Genomic DNA, 20,484 nt, shown 5'->3' on the forward strand with positions numbered 1-20,484 from the left:
GGATTGAGACCTAGTTTTGCCAGTATTCGCTTTGTCGGATGCACGGCTTTTCAGCTCGATAGATGATTTTGATTTTCTTCAAAAAAAATAATAATGTGTTTCAGGTGCCAACACATAAATTTGTTAGTTGTGGCTTTAAAAACTCTGCAGTCTTTAGGGATGGCAACGGGCACACATTACCCACGTGCCCGCGGGTAAAAACCCGGTAGGGCGAGGATACGGGTGATATTTTGTGCTCACGGGCATGGGTGCGGGTTTGAGTTTGTGCTCGCGGGCAAAAATTTGCGGGTGTCAAAAAATCTTACCTGCGGCCGGGAAGGAACCTGTACAAGTATATGATCAGTTTCTAGGTTCCTCCGATCCTTATCCTCCCGCACGCCCGCGGTCCCGCTCGGCTGCTCCCGCACCCCACACACCAGGCGCCCAGGCGGCGGCGGCCGCCTCCCCTCGCCCCTCGCTCCCCGCCGGCTGCCACCCGCCCTTGCTCCCCACCACCACCTCTCCGCTTGCCCACCTCCCGGCCGCCACCTCTCCGCCGCCCGCCCTCGCTCCCCGCCACCTCCTCTCCACTGCCCGCCACCCGCGAGGCCGCTCTGCTAGCCGCCGCCCGAGTCCCGACGCCCGGTACCCCCGTCGCCACTCCAAGCCGCTGGTCAGTGTTCTTCCTTCTCTACCCGGTTGCCTGGCAGGCACGGGTGTGCCCACGGGTAGACTGCCCGCGGATGAGGAGTTGGCATACAAGAATGGAATACATAAAAAGTCTTGAAAATACAGAACCTGGATCAGAAATTGGCACACAACCTGGATCAGTAGTTGGGTTTGCCAATCCGGAAACAACAGTGATTGAGGGGCTCTGGAAGTAAACAATTGGTTGATTGATCAACGATTGGGCGGCTCTAGAAGGAGTTGCGTTTGCCAATTCGGAAACAGCAGGACAACATGCAATTATGAAATTCCAAGATTTAAGGAAGTTTGTTTGCAAGAAAAAAACACATCGAAAAAAATAACCTAAGAACTGTGTTCCAGTAGACATTGCAACTACAGATAGACAAACAATTTACAAACAAGAATGGAATACATAAAAAGTCTTGAAAATACAGAACCTAGATCAGGAGTTGGCACACAACCTGGATCAGGAGTTAGGTTTGCCAATCCGGAAACAACAGTGATTGAGGGGTTCTGGAAGGAAACAATTGGTTGATTGATCAACGGTTGAGTGGCTCTAGAAGGAGTTGCGTTTTCTAATCCGGAAACAGCCGGACAACCTGCAATTATAAAATTCCAAGATTTAAGCAATTATACGCGATTAAGAAATGTAAACATTGTAGATTACACCTGGATTCCGTGTTTGTTTTGTCAAACCGGCTTTTGGTGTAATCACTACAGATTGCTGCAGACTGCTCTGATGAGAACCCTAATGTGGAAGATCTCCACGAGCATTTACAGTTGCTACCAGTTTCTCAGCTTTTTTACATGCATAATCTTGCCTCCGCTTTGCATCACCTCAGCATGCAAGTTTGAATAGCTCTCACGTCATTTTTGTCGTTTAAGTTCCGCCTCAGGTATAGCATCACTGCCTGCATCTTAAACGAAACAAACAAGCTCAACCACAGAAATATAAAGAGAAACGTAAAACAAGCTTCATCTTAATACCATTATTGTTGGAATCGTCAAATCGGCTCTTACTGTTGCGAGGTGCACGATGAGATGTGGTGTTTGTAACGTCCTAGAAAAGAATTCGATCGCTCATTGTAACAAATCCTCGATGACGACGCGGGTTAGAGAAAATATGTGAAGCATGCGCGGATTAGACAAACCATGTTTCATATATATACTCACCTGCATCTCGCAGCTTGGTAATGTAGACCTGATGACCTGGTGTGCCACCAACAAGCCGTGCAACCAATGTAGACCTGACGACCTCATGGCTTCTTGGATGCAAGGCCATATCGGTATAGATTTATATAGGTACAAGTACAACGACGATAAAAAAGGAAATGCGCGTTGAGGAAACAATTCAAAAAAATTCAAAAAAGAAATAGGAAATTCAAAAATTCATGATTGAGGGGTTCTGGAAGGAAACAATTGATTGAAAAAGCACACAGTTGCTGCCAGAAAATTCAAAAATTTGTGATTGAGGGGATCTAGAAGGAAACAATTGATTGAAAAAACACGCGGTTGCTGGCGGGTAATTATTAGTTTCCATACACACCACCACACGGTTGCTGGCGGGTAGAAAGACAAAAAAAGGGTGGTGTCAAAAAATGGGTGCGGCCGGCATTTAGAGCAGGGGATTACGACAAAATGGTTCTCCCCTCCCCCTTCGTCGTAATCTTCTGTAGGGGAACACCTGAACAGTGGGCCCTCCGTGAGAGGTACGTGAGCATAACTCTAGGTCGGAATTGACATCAGTTCTCTCGATTCTTTATAGTATAGTTTAACGGTCATGCCAATTGGATGAGAGCCAACACTTCCTCATCTTCCGATGTGCCCAGTGACAACCCACACAAAGAGATACAAGACTCGCTGCAAATTTAACATAACAAAAGACAAATCCGATAGTACCGGTAGATGTTTCGCAAGATGCCCAAGATCGAGCAACACCAACCATACAAATCTCACATCATCACATGAACCACAAAAAACAATTTTAAGTATTACACAAGTTCAAAAATTAAGATTACAAGTTCGTGACACACACAGTTCAAATCTGAAATTTAAATAAATGAGTTCCAAAATACAAGTTTTGGACTCATGACAACAACAACATGAGATTAAATATTATGGTTCAAGTTTACTCAACATCTAACTTACGAAGAGAATATATCTATGCAACGGATACGATAGATTAACACAAAAGAAACGGTGGTGTAGTCTCCCAAAAACACTATCGAAGCAACAATAACCGCTCTAGTCACTCATCACCCACCCTCGGATCGGAGGGGTAAATGTGACTGAACACAGCCTCCGATTCACCTGCAATTTTAGCGAGCGATAGCAACATGAGTACAAAAGGTACTCATAAGTCTTACGCAAATATATAGCAAAGATCATGCATAGGGTTGAACAAGGAGTAAGGCTTTAAGGTTTACTAGATTTGCAAAAACCTATCTCATCCTATCCTTAATTTTTGACCATAAGAATGTGAATAACACCCTATGGACAACTAGCAAATTTTATTAATCTTGCCCAAACCCACTTCAAATTTTAGTTGAAAAACAATTGCATCAACATGGTAACATAGAGTGAAAAAGTAACATAAGTATCCGATAACTCTACGATGAATTCATGGTACTTGAGCTTGCTCATAACCGAGAGCGTGACATTCGAATTGATTTATCCTTGCAAGGGTGTACTCTTTACCAACACGACTCGAGGACCTTATGGCTCGCACACCTGATCAATGGTGCACAAGGGGGTACTCATGCCAACCCTTTCCAAACTGCCCTGAACTATGAGTAAAACATGCCTAGCTTTTGTGGAGGACGACCTAACTCCACCGGGGACACTCCTAGGCTCCTCTACATAGTCCGGACCACACATCTAGGACCGTGCCTCATAAAGCGAGACAAGTAAGGTATTAGGCTTATTCATCACATTCGAGAACATGTGGTAGCACGAAAAAGGTGCTCAAACCAACATCAACAACGGACGGTCCTTAATCAACTCAAGCGGTCCATGTCACCGAGACTCCATTCTCGTGACTCTACACACCGCTCAAATCTCGTATCCAATTAACCATCATGTTCATTTATTCAACAGCATTAGAGAACCATACTAGAATTGGTGTTGATTAACCTATAACCATTGCCTGACCGAAGTGACCATTCTATGTCTAAGCATGGCTAAGCAATTAACAAGATTAATTTAACATTACCTATACTACTCGAGCGACAAGGTGTATGATAAGAAAGCAAGGGAACATAGGTTCTAACAATGCAATAAGATAGATAACCCACATGCATCCCATAGCTATATATAGTAACAAATTTATGTAGAAAAGTAGGATAAGTATGCATAGCTGCTTGCCTTAGGTTTCCTCGGGTTGAACAACCACTTCTACGTCGGTCTTGGCTTCGGGCTCAACCGACTCATTCTCCGGCAACTCGCTCTCTAAAATGAATGAAATGCGTGCATGCATTAGAGATGATGCTATGAGTGCAAATGCTCATGAAATGCATGGAAAATAATAGGAACAGTAAGGAATGAATTGTTAATAGAACAATCACACCCTCAACAGTAACCAATCATCAAGATTAAATGGAATGATCACCTTAAGTGATTAATCCACTAGCAAGCATGATTTGCAAGATTAAAATTACTGGTTGAGCAACAATTATGAAATAAATCACACTAATAGAGGATCACGAAACATGGTCATGAGAGTTGGATTCACCTTAAAATCTATTTTCATTAATGATATATAAAATAAACAATATAAACTATTATTAAAAATATTAAATCATAAAAGGCATGTAAATCAACTAGAAAAACATAAATATCATTTCCCTAGATTCTATACGGCAAACACAGAAGTGATTTCAACATTTTATCATGTTTCTGATATGTATTATGCAAATAACAAAATTAAGACATCAAGCAAGAAATAGACCTAATACGGTGTGACAACCCTAAACTAGTTGCAGATCTGGAGCATATAGATAAATGAAAGCTAACAAAATTAGTTCCATAATTTGTAGATCATAAGATGATTTATAATGCATTTAACAAATCCAGAAAAAAATAAATCATAGAGCAAGACCTACAATAGTAGAATGCACATACTCAATTTTTAAATAAACTAGATATCAACAGGAAGACAACAAAACAAGTTTTGCATTTTTAGCATTTTTTACACATTTCTATGCATTTCCAAAATTTTCAGCTATCTAACTCTTGGAAATAAAGAAAGCCGAGATCATTTTGCATCTAGACCTTTAGATCTATTGTGTCTTGCACTTAGGTCCCTGGATTTCCCATAACCCCCCTCTCCTTCTCTCTTCTCCTTCCCACTAAACACACCCACGCACGCCGGCCGTGGCCTTGGTTTGGCCGTCAACGGGGAACGACGCGGCACGGCTGCGGAGCAGCCGGTCCGCGCCCCAAGGCTGCGGGGCTCACCAGCAGTGACAGGTCGATGAGGAGGAGGCGGTGCGATGAGGAAAGGTGGGCAGAGGATAGAGGCGGACGGAGAAGCTCCGTCGGGGTACTTGCACGGTGCGGGAGAGGGTGAGGCAATGGGCAAAACGGATGTGGGATGGCTCGGGGAAGCTGTGGGCGCGAGGGATTGGCGTGAGGCTTACCGACGGCGACGAATTTCGACGGTGACGGCAGCTGCGTGGGAGGAGGTGGTGGCGGAAATGGAGGTGGTGGCCGGCTAGGGTTTCGGGGGAGGCTGGCATCGGCATTTAAAGGAGGAGTGGGGTGAGGGCATGAGGGGGATTTCGCATGGGCAAGACCACGGTGGCCAGTTTGGCGCTGCCCAATGGGCGAGCGAGCTGGCGTGGGAGAGGAGTAAGGAGGCACTGACGAGTGGGCCTGGCGAAAATCAAACCATCCAACTTCTCCACTTCTCAAAAATACTCATTTGGAAGGTAAAATCACAAAGAACACAATGCTATAAGAATAATCTCCAAAACAGATCGGGTTTGTACGCAATTGATAAAAGAAAACAACTAAAATTGAAACTTAAATAATTTTTTAACAAAAAAATATCACTGAAAAATTAAGTAAAAATACTATAAATTTATCAAATTGCATCTAGTATTTAAATAAAATAAAAGGAGGCACAGTTCCATAATAGAAATTTGAGTTGCTTTACAAGTTTGAATTTTCAACAATAAACAACAGCTTATTGAATTTAATGAATGCTTATGTTGACGCTCCGTTATGTACAAATGATGCTTATGTTAATATGTTAAGCTTGTTTAACAACTTTGGATCGTGACAGTGAGGCTGTGCGCCCGTGCGAGCTTGCGAAGGCCTGCCTGCCTGCCTGCCTGCCTGCCTGCGCTCACGTGGGACGCGCTGCTGCTGGAGTGGAGTGGAGAGGCGGGTCGTGTGGCATTGGCCATCGGGCGCCACCGCCCGCCGGCCAGGCGCCCAGGCCGCCAGGCGCCGCGCACAGTGCTCAGGAGAGGAGGGAAGTGAGTGGACGGACGGACGGACCGACGTCTTGTTTCGTGTGCCTTTTGATGCCCCGCCCTGCGTCGCTGCGCCTGCACGCTGGTGCACACGCTTCGCGTCATGTGGTGGTTCGGCAACTTTGGCCTGGCCTTTTGCAGCAGGGGAGGGACCGAGGGAGATTGACGGCACCCTGAGGCCTCCTTGGTACGACCTCCTCCATCGTATGAGTTAGGGGTGTTAAGATATTTATTATTGATTAAAATTCATGTCATATCGAATATTTGAAGGCTAATTACGAGGATCAAACATGAGCTAATTATAAAACTAATTACATAAATGGAGGTTAATTCCCGAGACGAATCTATTAAGCCTAATTAATTCATCATTAGCACATGTTTACTGTCGCACCACATTGTCAAATCATGAACTAATTAGGCTTAATAGATTTGTCTCGCAAATTAGCCTCCATTTATGCAATTAGTTTTGTAACTAGTCTATATTTAATACTCCTAATTAGTACCTAAACATTCGATGTGGCATGAATTTTAGAAGGTTCTAAAGAAACAAACGGGGCTTTAGTACCTATGAATGATCTCGCACGTAATCCTCACGTAATCTTGAAGTGCGTTCTTTTCTCTCCTATTAAGGGGGTGTTTGGTTTCATGGATTGAAGTCTAGTTCGTGTCATATTGAATATTCGTATGCTAATTATGATGACTAAACATGAGCTAATTATAAAACTAATTACACAGAGGCTAGTTTATGAGACGAATCTATTAAGCCTAATTATCAATTATTAGCAAATGGTTACTGTAGCATCACATTGTCGAATCATGGATTAATTAGACTTTATGGATTTGTCTCGCATATTAGTCTCCATTTGTGCAATTGATTTTGTAATTAGTTTATATTTAATTTTAAACATCGATATTTTAAACCTCCTAAGAACCGAACATCCTCTAAAACAAAAATATTCTATGAGCTAGCTGAACAGTCGGAGGAGGCCTGAGTCGTGGTGGCTGCTGCAGGCTGCCACTGATTGCTTTGTACGGCCGTACTTCCCGAGCGAAACAGCTGCAGTGCGCGCCTCGTTTCCGGACATTTTGACTGGGGTGGCACAACACTCAGACCTACAGTAATACACTACAGGAGGCGCTCATGAGTCATGATCTTTTAATGGGCCAGTGTCTCTGTGTGCGTGACAACAGTGAACAGCCAGTCAGCAATGACATCTCTTGTTTTTATCAGAGAAATCACAGCCCACTCATAATGCAAAAGTAGAGGCATGTTTTTCGTTTTTTTGGAGAGGAAGCAAAAAAAAAAAAATGGATGGAATCAGATGGGCTCATTGGGCCTCAACGGGAGTGATTCGAAAGAAGGGGATACATTACGCCCACTTTTGAAGCCCGTTCACAAAATGCCCAGCCCAGCCATCTGAAAACTGACGCGTTGTCTTGTTCAGGCCTTATTGCCCGAGACGCCCTCGGTTCTTTCTCGCTCTCCCAGCCGCGCCGCCTGCCTCTGTCCCCGCCCGCCGCCGCGATGGAGGTTCTCCACGAGGAGATGCCCTTCGACCTCGACTTCCACCCGTCTTCCCCCCTCGTCGTCACCTCCCTCATCACCGGCGAGCTCTGCCTGTACGCTCTACGGACGGCAAACCCTATACCCTTACTCAGTATCTAAGCTTCCTGTTCTACCTTGCTTCTTCTTACCGCCACAAAGTAACCGCTTGCAATCTGGTTGGTTTCACAGGTTTCGCTACGGCCCGGAGTCGCAGCCTGAGAGGTACTGAAGAAATCTCTTATCGCTCGTGTCATGCTACTTTTACGCTTTGGAATTCCGCCTTCTGGTAGTAGTCGCTGTGTTGTTTTGCTTCTAGCATCAGTTACTGTCCTAGGTTTTTGTTTACATGTTGTCCACAATCTCTAGAACGTTGGAGTAGCTACCTGTTGCTATGAATTGCAATAAGACATAAATATTCATGTGGTTAGCTCAGTATACGGTTCTGGAGTTTGTCAATGTGGTTATGCTACCACAATTTGAAGGTTAATTTCATATCTTAGAGACTGACGCAACTTATTTCTCTTTGACCTTAAGGTTGTTTTCGGTAAAAGCTCACAAGGAGTCATGCAGAGCTGTTCGCTTTGTGGACTCAGGAAAAGGTAAATGACCTATTGCCTTCTGTAATGGAATTATGTTATATCTACCAGCTTGGTATCCCAGCTGCCCTGTATTTATGGATTGCTCTGAGCTTTGTTTGTTACTTCATTATGCTTGGAACATGATGCTGCAAAATTAGAAGCTTTAGGATGGCAATTAACATCAGGAACTAATTGGGAGGGGAACACACCTAGATTCATCTTGTTACACACTTACGTCCTCTAACCAGGTCCTGATGTTTTTCTTGCTGTCATCGTTTGGTTCAGCGATTTTGTCAGGGTCTGCTGATTGCTCAGTTCTTGCTTCGGATGTAGAAACAGGCAAGGCCATTGCCCGTTTGGAGGGTGCGCATGAGTGAGTTTTGTTAGTTTTCCATGCTATTATTTATTTTGTTTGCGGAACTAAACGTTGGCCCACTTTTAACTTGATTTTAGGAATGGCATAAACCGCCTTGTCTGTCTTACTGAAACTACGGTTGCTACAGGTGATGATGAAGGCTGCATTAAGGTATGAAGCAGTAAGTCTGCTGGTCCAAAATGTATGTGTGCTAAAATACAGTTGAGTTTCATTATTTTTCGCCAGTACCTTGACATTTAGGGGACACACGAAAATAAGCATGAACAAGCTTATTTGTATAACAATACTTGTGCCAAGCAATAATTTTACCTAGGTGGATAAAACCGAATGGCTGTTACAAGAATGTTCTCTTACATCTAAACAATCACTCCTAACGGTTTTTGGATTAAAGTGAAGTTTATGAGATGGCAATGTTTGTAGTTAAAATTTGTTTTATATGCAATTATCTTTTGTTTAGATAAAATGTAGTCTGCGACACATTAATCCACATCCTTTCAATTTTAGGTATGGGATACCCGGGAACGTTCTTGCTGCAACACTTTTCATGTCCATGAAGATTACATTTCAGATATGAGCTATGTTGCTGACTCAAATCAGATATTGGCAACAAGGTACATATTCTACATTCCCTGCACTTGAGATGTATCAAACATAGTTGACATGTCTGCAGGGTGAAGACTAAATATTATCACCTATATTTCATTGCCCATTTTGTGTCATGAAGCAGCCATAATCACTTCATGTTTTCTGTCCTGGACTTATCTGCTGCTTCATAGTTATTAAGCAAATTGATGTGATACTGTTTTTATAATGCTTATTTGTAACAATGTTGCATGTCAAATTTATGGACATAGATTCTTTGCATGATATTATGGTAACAAAGACTTACAACTTCTTTGTTTCCTTGTAGTGGGGATGGAACTTTGTCTGTGAACAACCTGCGTAGGAATAAAGTGAGTTGCTATTGGAGTGCATCAAATCTTGCTTTATCGTGTTGAATTTTGGTTTTAAGAAGTTTTTTAATGACACTACCATTTACTGATGTATAGTATGTTAACTTTCAATCTCATAACTGTACCTAATTTACTACCAGGTAAAGTCACAATCTGAATTTTCAGAAGATGAGTTGCTATCCTTGGTGGTAATGAAGGTATGGCAAACAGATTTTTGCTGAGCAACAGCAACATTTCCATCCTATTGCCATGATAATTGAATTTTAACTGGTTCTTTGTGGTTCTCAGAATGGTAAAAAGGTTGTTTGTGGAACTCCAAGTGGAGCACTGTTATTGTATTCATGGGGTTACTTCAAAGATTGCAGGTAACCATGTTTTCATCATGCAACACTAGCTGCAGAAATGAAAGGGCTCATTTATAAAAACTTCATTCACTAATTTAATTTTGTCTAAAGCTATCTGTATTGTATAAAGTTTTGCCTATAGCAGTAGCTGTTGGTCATATGCCACGATACCCATCAAAGTAGTTATCTGAATGTGGTGCTCTCATATTTTGATGCTTAAATAATGGTTATCTGTTCCCTACCCATATTTTGTCTAATAATCATCGAAATTATCATCGCCAGGATCTATTTTGTTCTTACGAGTAATTTGATAAGTTGAGGCTTTATTGGATCGACAATCAGTTTATTCGATCGTTCCAATTTGCAAAGATCCATTGCCAACTTTATTGAACTCTTTTCATTAATTACTGATTTACCGTTACCGCATACCTTGGAAGGATCTTGATGTGTTTAGCATCCATAGTTTCCTAATCATGCCGCTATGAGATGTTGCTACAGTCTGCTTCTTGCAATTTCTGTGGTTAGACAAATTAATCCTGCAAGCGATGTGGTCATAGTTCACTGACATACTTTTTGTGGTTAGTGACCGCTTCCTGGGGCACACACAGTCTGTGGACACAATGCTGAAGGTTTGTGGGACCCAAACCTTATGATAACTGTCATTTCTGCCTTATTTGTGTTTTCATTCTTATTATGAGTGTATTTTGTGTTCTAGCTGGATGAAGAAACTCTGATTTCTGGTTCATCAGATGGCGTGATCAGGTTTGAAATTCATCACTGTGCTTTGAATTAGCAACTTCTTGCTTCTCGGACAATTGCCTGTTACTCTGTTAGTCTGAAGTGCCGTTCTAACATGAAATTCGTGTTCCTTTTGTAGATTAGTGGGCATCTTACCTAATAGGATAATACAGCCACTCGCTGAACATTCAGAATATCCCATTGAGGCCCTTGGTACGTTGTGTCCCTTTGATTGTAAAATTTGGTGGGGAAAAAATGCATGTCCTCATTACTTATTTACGCTATGCAGCTTTCTCAAATGATAAGAGATATCTAGGCAGTCTTTCACATGATACAATGCTTAAGGTGACCATCCTCCCTCCCTCCCTCCCTCTTCCGTAGGTGTGCCCTTGCTTTAATCTGACATGGCATCTTGTTTGTATTCAGCTGTGGGACTTGCAAGAGCTCTTGAATGGCCCGCAGGCAGTTAATGGTGAGGAACCTGCTGAGTCTGGTAGCGATGATAGCGATGATGACAATGACGATGATGGCATGGATGTTGACATGGCACCAACCTCTTCGAAAGGTAGGACTATGGAACTATGCTGTGCGCCACTAGCATGGGGATCCCACTTTGCTCAAATTTCTTCTCTGAACACTGTTTCTTATCTTCTCTCTGGGTGGTGCTCAGGATCAAGGAGTAAAAAGGCGGGCAAGGGTCAGAGTTCAAGTAGACCAGCATCAGATTTCTTTGCAGATTTATAGGCGCCAAGCTCCCAAAGCAGAAGCTGCTAGTTGTATTCTTTTTGTTACTGTACGTGAGTGCGAGTGTGCAACTTTGACTGCCAGTGCAGTCTTGGTATTTTCCAGTGCAGGGCATGTCAAATGTTGTTTTTTAAGTGTATTGGCGATGGAATGCTAGAGGTAGAAGTAGTAAGCTGTGGTTTATCTCCAGGAAACATGACCTCGTTGTGGTATGCATTGCACATATACATGCTTTGCCAATTTTCCAGTAAAAAAGGGTTCTGCTTGAAAGATGATTGTCCAAAATATTTGATTATCTGACATGAATCATACTAGATTTGTGCGCGCCCTGTACAGTTTGTGCTAATGGCTCATGTTGAGTCTAGGCCATGCTGTCTCAACACTCAACCAAGTCTGTTTTCAATGAAATGGGCATTGCTTGAAGCAAGTCAAGCACTCACCTAGTGGCTAGAATCGGTTCCTTCTATGTGCACTTTAGAGTGATCCAGGCCAAAACAAAAGTATGTTTTCCTTCGATGTGCACGCATGGCAACATGAACGGGGAGCTTCCCGCCGTCAAAGGTATGCGAAAATGCCCTTCGTTTGTTTGCAACCACAAAAGCCATCGGAATCGGGCATACACATTCGACTAGCCAGCAGCTTCGATGCTTGATGGTGACCTGGAGTCCTGGACGCTCTCCATCCGTCAAAGAAAAACTTTGCTGCAAGGCATTCACTCTCCTGCAAACTGCACAGCTCCTACGGTGTTTGCAGTTTGAACCCCTACTGTGCTACCAACCGACCAGCAGGAGCAGAAGACCAGAGAGCATTGTGTTCGTGTCCTGTGATGCGAAATCGCGAAGCAGCAGCGGTGCGGCACCAGGTGGAGCAGAGCCCCGTCCTGAGCGCGATGCGCGCGTCACGTAACCTAGGCAGGCATGGGCCGGGACGGGGACAGACCGCGAGGGGGATCCATTCGATCCACCTGCCAAATTATTGCCGCGCGCGCGGCCAATCCCACGCCCCCACGCACCAACCGAAACGCCAAACCGTCCCCTCCCCGTCCGGTCCGGGCCGCACGACGTGTCGGGGCCCCCGCGCACGCATCTCCGCGCGGCGCGAGGGGACGGACACGGCGCACTTGGGGCCCGCCACCACCGTGGGTCCCACGAGAGCACCGCCTTTTCTCTCTCTGGCGTCATTCGTGTGTCAGGCGCATTCCTCTTCCTCCCTCCTCCCTCCTCCCTCGGTCCCTCCCTCCCTCTCCGGCCCCCTCTCCCGAGCTCCCGGGCCCCGGCCTCGACCTCGCATCCTCCGCGAGCCGCGCCTGCGCCGCCGCCGGCTGCTCCGTTGGGCGGGATCCAGCTCGCCGCGTCTCCCTCCCGCGGTGAGGTACGGGACCATCAATCACCTCGCCTCCTGCGCGCCTGCCCGTCTCTTATCCTCTCTCCGAGCCTTCCAATTGGGATGGGGGCGATGGGCGTTTGGGTATTGGAGCTTCGTTTCTCTCGTGTCCCGCTGCTAGCGGAGATGGACTTCTCGGGTCAGGCTATCTCCCCCCAGATCCGGGACCTCGCGTCTGTCGGATGGCGTGCTGGCGATTCGGGTGTGCCGTGTGCGTGTGGTGGGTTCGGGGCCGCCTCGGCTTCGTTTCTCTACAGGCCAATCGGGTGCGGATGGTTTTGGAAAGTAACTTGAGGAATTGGCAGTGGGGTTGTGGTTCACCTCCCCGCCTCTCTGCGGAGTAATTCGAGGCGTGCTGTGTGTTTCTTTAGCCTGAATCGAAATTTTACCTGATTCAATCGTCTAGATCCAACCTTCGAGTGGCATCGATGAATCGTTGTTTCTCATTCTCATGAACTCATAATAGTTCAATTAACATCAATTTTTGCTCTCAGAGTAGTATGATATGCTTTGGTTATGATTTAGGTGCAAAGATGGAGGGAGCTGGAAGAGATGCCAACCCTTTGAGCGGCTACCGAATTGGCAAAACCCTGGGGATTGGATCGTTCGGTAAGGTGAAGATCGCGGAGCATATATTGACAGGCCATAAGGTGGCCATCAAGATCCTCAATCGCCGGAAGATCAGGAGCATGGAAATGGAAGAGAAAGGTTGGTGCTTGTTCCTTATGTACAGAACATTGATTTGTGGTTCTGAAGCTTGTGCCGTATGTTTAGATATGCAGCTTAAAGAATGGTCCTTGTTTTTTTTTGGGTGGGGATATTACATGCATCTGTAAACAGAATTCGTAGTTTGTAATACCACATGCAGGAGTGCATATGGCTGAACTGTTGTGCATGCTCTTATTTATCCGGTAAGGTATGAAATATATAGATGTACAGTAAAAGCTCCTCACAAAATGATCCTTTGGGGGCGTTATATGTTTCTATGTAAAGAACAATAGAATTCGTGGTTTGTAGTAGTATGTTGGAGTGCATATAGTTAAATGATTGCATATGCTCTTATTTATAGAATAAGGTATGAACTGTACAGTCCTATTTGTGTGTCTTTTTATTACTGGGTCTAAAATGTTTGCCCACAAAGACTAATCACTATTTGTTCTCATGAAAGTTAATTCCTAGAAATATGGTATCAGCAAATGCTCTTTTGCATGCTAGTTTAGGTCTTTGATTAAGTGCTCGGATTTTATGTCTTTCATTTTTTATTTTGACGAAGTGGTCAATTTATTGTCTTTTGCTATGTACCTGCAGTGAAGAGGGAAATCAAGATACTCAGATTATTTATGCACCCTCATATCATACGCCTTTATGAGGTGATAGATACACCTGCTGATATTTATGTTGTTATGGAGTATGTTAAATCTGGAGAACTTTTTGATTACATTGTTGAGAAGGGAAGACTACATGAAGAAGAAGCTCGCCGCTTTTTTCAGCAGGTAGCTTTGCTGTATATCACTAAGTTAATATTGCGTAATGCATTTTACTCCCTGGTTGGAACAGTATGGTTGGCATAAGATGTTCCATGAACAGATTACCTTTAACTGTCATGCTTGTCATATCTGAGATCAACAAATTGATTATTTGTGTTTATTTGTTCATTGAGCTTTGTTCCTTCTTGATTGACTTTTTATGCAGATCATATCTGGTGTTGAATATTGCCATAGAAACATGGTGGTTCACCGTGATCTAAAGCCAGAGAACCTTCTTTTGGATTCAAAATGCAATGTTAAGATTGCTGATTTTGGCTTAAGTAATGTTATGCGTGATGGTCACTTTCTAAAGACGAGCTGTGGTAGCCCGAATTATGCAGCGCCTGAGGTATACATCTAGCATCCTTCATGGTTTCATTTATGCTGATAACTTGCTATGTGTCTCTCTCCCACCCACAATTCTTCCTCATCGTTTAGGTCATATCTGGTAAACTATATGCTGGTCCTGAAGTTGACGTCTGGAGCTGTGGTGTTATTCTTTATGCTCTTCTTTGTGGTACTCTTCCATTTGATGATGAGAATATTCCAAACCTTTTTAAGAAAATAAAGGTTTGCTAGCATCTGAGTGATTTACCTGAAAAATGTTTCCTTCTTATTTTCTTTTAATATGCTCAGTAAATTCTTATATACTGTAGGGTGGAATATATACCCTTCCTAGTCATTTGTCACCTTCAGCAAGGGACTTAATTCCCAGAATGCTGGTTGTTGATCCAATGAAAAGGATTACCATCCGTGAAATCCGTGAACATGTGTGGTTCAAGATTCGACTTCCACGCTATTTAGCCGTGCCGCCTCCAGACACTGCACAACAAGTTAAAAAGGTATATTGATGATATTGTGTATCAACTTGGCCAAATGGATTTCTTCTTTCATGAAATGGTATGCACATCTCTGTGTATTTGAGGGGGAAAGAAACTTGATGATCTGGATGAGTTACCTTCAGACTTATCCTTTGCTTTTATGGAACATTTATTCTGTCACCTTTCTTTTTTTTTTAAGAAGCTGTGTGTTTGGATATGCAGGTGTAGGAACCTTATCCTACCTTTTTTACTTCAGCGAATGATTTGATATTGTTTTGAATTTTGTAGCTTGATGAGGAAACTCTTAATGATGTTATTAAGATGGGTTTTGACAAGAATCTGCTAATTGAATCTGTGCAAAACAGGTTGCAGAATGAGGTATCTACTTTACTTTGTTGCCCTTATTTGGTTGTTGTTTTCGGATATCATGACACAATTTGGCTATGCAGGCAACAGTTGCCTATTATTTACTCTTGGACAATAGGCTTCGTACAACCAGTGGGTATCTTGGAGCTGAGTTTCAAGAATCTATGGTGAGTTTGATTTTTTGTCTCTTGTATTTCTTGCTGTTGTGATGCTCCCTGTAAGTTTCTTGCTAATTTGCTGTCATGTTTTACATGATCTCTAGGACTCTTCTTTCTCACAAGTACTTGCTGAAACACCAACTTCAGCAACTGAACTTCGTCAGCATGGGTTTACAGAATCTCCGGGTTCTGGCTTGAGGCAGCATTTTGCAGCTGAAAGGAAATGGGCCCTTGGTCTTCAGGTAATTTTCATCTTAATTTCATCTTATTATTTTGTTTTCCTGAATTCTCCAGATTTATTTACTTATAATTGTCTAACAGTCTCGAGCCCATCCACGAGAAATAATAACTGAAGTGCTTAAAGCTCTGCAAGAACTGAATGTTTACTGGAAAAAGATTGGACACTATAACATGAAATGCAGATGGAGCCCTGGCTGTCTTGAGAGTATGATGCATGGCAATGATGGCTTTGGTGCGGAGTCTGCTATAATTGAAACTGATGATCTCATCCAGAAATCAACCCCTACAGTGAAGTTTGAGATTCAGGTATAATTTGGAACAATGACATGCATAAGTCTTGACATCTGTCCTTGACTCATTATGTGTTTTGTTAGGGTTGCATTTGCATGCTAGGTTATTTGTGGACTGCTACCATATCCGCAATCCCTTTAGGATGGAATATATTCGTGATTGGGATTCACATATACCATCACTTATAGTTTCATACCCACTCCCTTTCTGTTAGCGTAAAGTCTACGATAGCCTAATGCACTTCTGCTGACTGCAGCTTTACAAAACGAGGGATGAGAAGTACCTCCTCGACTTGCAACGGGTCAGTGGACCACAGCTCCTCTTTCTGGACCTGTGTTCTGCCTTTCTAACGCAGCTGAGAGTTCTTTGATGCTGACATGATTGGCTCCCCAAGCACAATCCTTGACGTACCCAGTGGAGTTTCAATTTACATCTGAGATGTACATAATGACCATATATCCTCCAGTAGATATATTTCTGGAGCATGTAGACATTAGAAGCTGTTGTGGTTTGCCTAGACAGTTATCACCTAATGTCCTAAACAAGTGGTTGCAGGCAAGCTGCAAACCTTCCTCTTCAACTAGATGTGAAATTTTTTTAGCCCTTTCTTTAGTCCTTGTAACAGTTTATCCCGTTAAGGTGATTGTACTAGCAATGATACCCAGACTGAAGAAACATCTCACTAAAAATTGAAAAAAAAGTTGCCTTTTTGACATACCAGTGTTGACACTAATGACTCTCCATGCACCCTGTCAGGAACCCTAAGTTGGGCTGATTTGGGCTGGTTCGATTCCATTAGGGTTTTGAGCACCCCTAGGAATGACAAAGTAAGGTGTCACAGGCTCGCAGCAAAGGTGATCAGGTTAGAAGTATGCTATCAGATAAGACAGCTGTTTTAGAATTTGTAGGATGCATCTCATGATGATTTAGCAGAAAGGGCATATGCACAGCAATGGAATATCTTAGGATTGCGAAAAATTGAATCTGTGCTGCTATAGGCCGCTAGCTCTACAGTATCGAATTCAACATAAGAACATAATGTACAGAAGTCAAGTAATTTTACTTTTTACAGTAGGAAATGCTATAAAAGGCTAATCTATGTATACTATCATGGCATTTAAGGTGGCCTAAACTATAATGTACAGCACAGTTGCTTTACAAATGGACTATCAGCTCAGATGGTGTGAATCAGTCATTCCTAGTTGAATCAGGGCCATTCTCAGCTGAATCAAGATGCCCCATCTGCTCAGTAATCTGATCAACATTGTTTTGGTGATTAAGACTGCTGCAGTCTATGGCAATCTTCATATCGTCCTTTGCTTCTATTGCCTCGCCTTTATCATCAGCGTGCTGTCTTCCTGACTCGGCCTCTCCTGTGAGAAACCGCTCCCAGAATACATCGTTCACCTTGGCTGGCATATGGGAACCTCCAGTTTCACTGGTGGTCTCTTGTGAAGTGTCACCGGTTGTGGTTTCAGAGTTCATGTCGACTTCAGCTGTCCTATGGGCATCTTCATGGAGGTCTGATAATGCCAGCATTGGACTCTGCGCGTAGCTCAAGGATTCTGCCAAGGGAGATGGTGAATGGGTATGCCCTGCGGTCGAAGAAAAGGGATTCAGGCCAGCTGATAACTGCTGATTTATGTTAGTGTCCATTGGTGCTGAATTCATCTCAGTCAGAGCAGGGCTGAGTTCAGCACCACCACTGCACATGTCTTCAGCAGACCCATGGCTTGCCCTCTGGAAGAAATTCTCCAGTGACACCAAGGCCAGCTCCATCTTCTCAAATGGCTCAGCATTTAAAAGGTGGATCGGAGACATGTTTGGTGTTTCTGCACCCAATGTCTGCAGGAACGGCACTTGCTGTTCCTCGACCGCCGGTTCATCGACAAAGAAATCGATCTTTGGAACCCTCCTCTTCTTGCTGAAGCGGTCTGTCTCCATCCTTGAGCCTGAGACAACCCCGTGTCGCTGCAGGATGTCGCACAAGGAGGCTACAATATTCCTCTGCCGCTGCTCCATTTGCACCAACCTGTCCTCCAACGACTGCATCTGCCAGTTGATCCCATACTGCTGCTGGTTCTGCCTCTGGAGATCTGCCAGGAGCAGGCTCTTCTCGTACTTGAGCCTGTTGATCTCATCCTCTAGCTCCCGCCTTTCAGACTCCGCTAATGGCCCGTTCACTTGGGTCTGCAAAGAGTGGCTGTGCACTGGTTTGCGCCGGTGGATGTTTTTCAGAAGATGCGTATGACCCCTTATGAAGTCCTCGTTAGCAAATTCCCATCTCTCGGGATCAATTTTTCGGAAACCCTGAAAGAAGACAGATGGATGTTGTCAGCAGTCTGAACAGCTTAGAGAAAAACTACGAATGAACACGTCGATCCACGCAGTTATTCATAAGATTGTTCGTCTTTGGTTCCATGGGTAGATTAAATATCTTAATCTTGGTTCCAAACAGATGTTACATTGCCTGAGATGAATATTAGTGAATGCAAAAGGTTGGAAAAAGGCAATCTAACTTGCAAATAGCAGTGCTGAACCCGTGGAAAAAAATCATAGACGATGATGAAACAGTGGACGAAAAACATGGGCACTGTACAGAAGTAGAAACAGGGAGTACAGAGGACTCCGTGGAAAAGCATGAAACACATTGAATTTGGAATGCAAAATGTCACACAATGGCCGTTCACAGTACAATCTCTGTTCCCACTACTGAAACTCGAACCATGTGTTCTTGCGACTAGACGTGCAGAATGTTGCAAGGAGGAATTATGCAAAAGGTACACACACCACCATCCATGGAAAATAAAAGAGAGGAAAGATAGAAACGGTGAAAAAGCTCTTCAAAGCAAAACAGCAAATTGAAACGAAGCAGCGGTCCAGATTGGGGGCACTCACGTAGGTGTTGAGCTGCCTGATGAAGCTGGAGAAGTTGTTGTGCTTGAAGTACTTGGGCAGCAGGTCCCGCGAGAAGTCCGGCGGGTTCCACACGACGAAGCTGGCGCCGCCGGGTCCCCACGACACGACGTGGTTGGTTGCCGGGTCCTCCACCATCTCGTAGGTCTTGATCAGGAACGGCGGCGGCGAGCCGGAGCCGCCGCCGGAGCCTCCGCTGGAACCGTCCATGCCGGCCACCTCTTCTCTCTTCTCGCCCAGGCGCGTGAGTATCAACCAACCCAACCCAACTAATGATGGATGGGGTGTGGTTATGCAGGAATTAACCGGGTCTCAACGCCGCTTCCCAAGTCTTACACTCTTACCCACCGGAATGGACTCGTCCTCAGGTCATTTCACGCCAAGTTCACACTGAAACTGTAGCCAGAATTCTCGCCCAAGCTGCCGCGATGACGGCGACTTTTCGGTCGACCAAGCTGAACTTGTACTGCAAGAACCTACGAAACCACATACGGACGCATCGATAAGTACGGGGTGAACAGGTAACCAACCACGGCCGTAGAAGCAGATTACTTTTCCGTTTGGCAATTCAGCCTGTGAAGGCAAGAGAAGAGATGGAAACGGAGGAGAAATTTGATCCAGCGTCCGCTCACCTCGACGAATTCCACCGACGATCCCCCACTCCGGCGCTCGCCTCTAGCGTTCTGGGTGGACGAATGCACGGGTGGAAAAGACTAGCAGCGGAACGGGAGCGCATGGAAACCACGGCGTGCAGGTCGCGCGCGCCAAAACCACGGCAACTTCCTCCGATCCCGCTCGTATCAGCTCCAGACGCGGCAGGCAGCGAACACGCCGCGGGCGCCGGTGTGGCGCGGCAGAGACGAGTGAACGAAGGGGCCGAGGAATTCGAATGGGGTGTGTGGCGGGCGCCGCCGCTGCTGGCGTCGCGCGGCGGCCTTATAAAGCGGGGGGCGCGAGGGCGGCGTCGCCACTGGGACGCGGACGTGGACGTGGACGGCAGGACGACCGGGTTGAGCACGCATCCTTGTTGTTCCAGGCGGGTCGCTGCATGGGCCGGGGCGTTTGACTGACCAATGCGTTCGCGGATCCGTGGCACCTTCTTTACCCCCCAGCAGCAGAGCCGCTTGCTTCTAGAAAGCGGAAACCGGGCGGGCCGTCAAAGTTCGCCGCCAGCCAGCCAGCGCGCACGGGCAGAGAAAGGTTCGGTCAGCAGCGAGCCAGCCAGCCCTCGCTATAGCTGCTGGCCCGGCCCGCCCGGTCGTCAGGATTGGAACAGCCCGGCCGCCAGATTCGATCGATCCAACCTTGAGAAGTACTGTTGTTCCGAAGACCGGAGCCAATTTGGAGCTGATGATTCCAAA

At 44.8% G+C, this 20,484-nt stretch overlaps 3 protein-coding genes across 3 annotated transcripts; 2 read left to right on the plus strand and 1 right to left on the minus strand.

The window, feature by feature from the left end:
- Positions 1–7,591: 7,591 nt before the first annotated feature.
- Positions 7,592–11,697, plus strand: LOC101784678 (WD repeat-containing protein 55). Its single transcript, XM_004961356.4, has 15 exons — positions 7,592–7,763; positions 7,879–7,911; positions 8,224–8,288; positions 8,553–8,640; positions 8,721–8,793; positions 9,148–9,254; positions 9,554–9,596; positions 9,737–9,793; positions 9,885–9,961; positions 10,524–10,569; positions 10,656–10,702; positions 10,818–10,891; positions 10,968–11,023; positions 11,105–11,243; positions 11,349–11,697. Exons 1-15 carry the CDS (start codon positions 7,669–7,671, stop codon positions 11,420–11,422), a joined length of 1,074 nt encoding a protein of 357 aa, XP_004961413.1. The 5' UTR covers positions 7,592–7,668; the 3' UTR covers positions 11,423–11,697.
- A 930-nt stretch (positions 11,698–12,627) lies between these two features.
- Positions 12,628–16,922, plus strand: LOC101785071 (serine/threonine protein kinase OSK1). Its single transcript, XM_004961357.3, has 11 exons — positions 12,628–12,793; positions 13,331–13,513; positions 14,114–14,298; positions 14,498–14,680; positions 14,770–14,901; positions 14,988–15,173; positions 15,441–15,530; positions 15,602–15,685; positions 15,781–15,918; positions 15,998–16,222; positions 16,464–16,922. The coding sequence occupies exons 2-11, from the start codon at positions 13,339–13,341 to the stop codon at positions 16,575–16,577; spliced, it is 1,512 nt and encodes a 503-aa protein (XP_004961414.1). The 5' UTR covers positions 12,628–12,793; positions 13,331–13,338; the 3' UTR covers positions 16,578–16,922.
- A 228-nt stretch (positions 16,923–17,150) lies between these two features.
- On the minus strand, positions 17,151–20,022 carry LOC101785474 (heat stress transcription factor A-4d). The gene is made up of 3 exons (XM_004961358.3): positions 19,756–20,022; positions 19,106–19,599; positions 17,151–18,517 (listed from the first exon to the last, which is right to left on the minus strand). Exons 2-3 carry the CDS (start codon positions 19,331–19,333, stop codon positions 17,396–17,398), a joined length of 1,350 nt encoding a protein of 449 aa, XP_004961415.1. The 5' UTR covers positions 19,334–19,599; positions 19,756–20,022; the 3' UTR covers positions 17,151–17,395.
- Positions 20,023–20,484: the final 462 nt, after the last annotated feature.

This window comes from Setaria italica, chromosome III (assembly GCF_000263155.2).
Source record: "Setaria italica strain Yugu1 chromosome III, Setaria_italica_v2.0, whole genome shotgun sequence".
Taxonomy (NCBI): Eukaryota; Viridiplantae; Streptophyta; class Magnoliopsida; order Poales; family Poaceae; genus Setaria; species Setaria italica.

What these genes read in the sequence shown, in the direction of transcription:
- LOC101785071 (XM_004961357.3), top strand. Translation starts at nt 13,339, where the DNA reads ATGGAGGGAGCTGGAAGAGATGCCAACCCTTTGAGCGGCTACCGAATT. An exon ending in CTCGCCGCTTTTTTCAGCAG is followed by an intron (nt 14,299 to 14,497) that starts GTAGCTTTGCTG and finishes CTTTTTATGCAG; the next exon opens with ATCATATCTGGTGTTGAATA. An exon ending in ACCTTTTTAAGAAAATAAAG is followed by an intron (nt 14,902 to 14,987) that starts GTTTGCTAGCAT and finishes TATATACTGTAG; the next exon opens with GGTGGAATATATACCCTTCC.
- LOC101784678 (XM_004961356.4), top strand. Translation starts at nt 7,669, where the DNA reads ATGGAGGTTCTCCACGAGGAGATGCCCTTCGACCTCGACTTCCACCCG. An exon ending in AATCAGATATTGGCAACAAG is followed by an intron (nt 9,255 to 9,553) that starts GTACATATTCTA and finishes GTTTCCTTGTAG; the next exon opens with TGGGGATGGAACTTTGTCTG. An exon ending in ATATCCCATTGAGGCCCTTG is followed by an intron (nt 10,892 to 10,967) that starts GTACGTTGTGTC and finishes TACGCTATGCAG; the next exon opens with CTTTCTCAAATGATAAGAGA.
- LOC101785474 (XM_004961358.3), bottom strand. Translation starts at nt 19,333, where the DNA reads ATGGACGGTTCCAGCGGAGGCTCCGGCGGCGGCTCCGGCTCGCCGCCG. An exon ending in TCAGGCAGCTCAACACCTAC is followed by an intron (nt 18,518 to 19,105) that starts GTGAGTGCCCCC and finishes GTCTTCTTTCAG; the next exon opens with GGTTTCCGAAAAATTGATCC.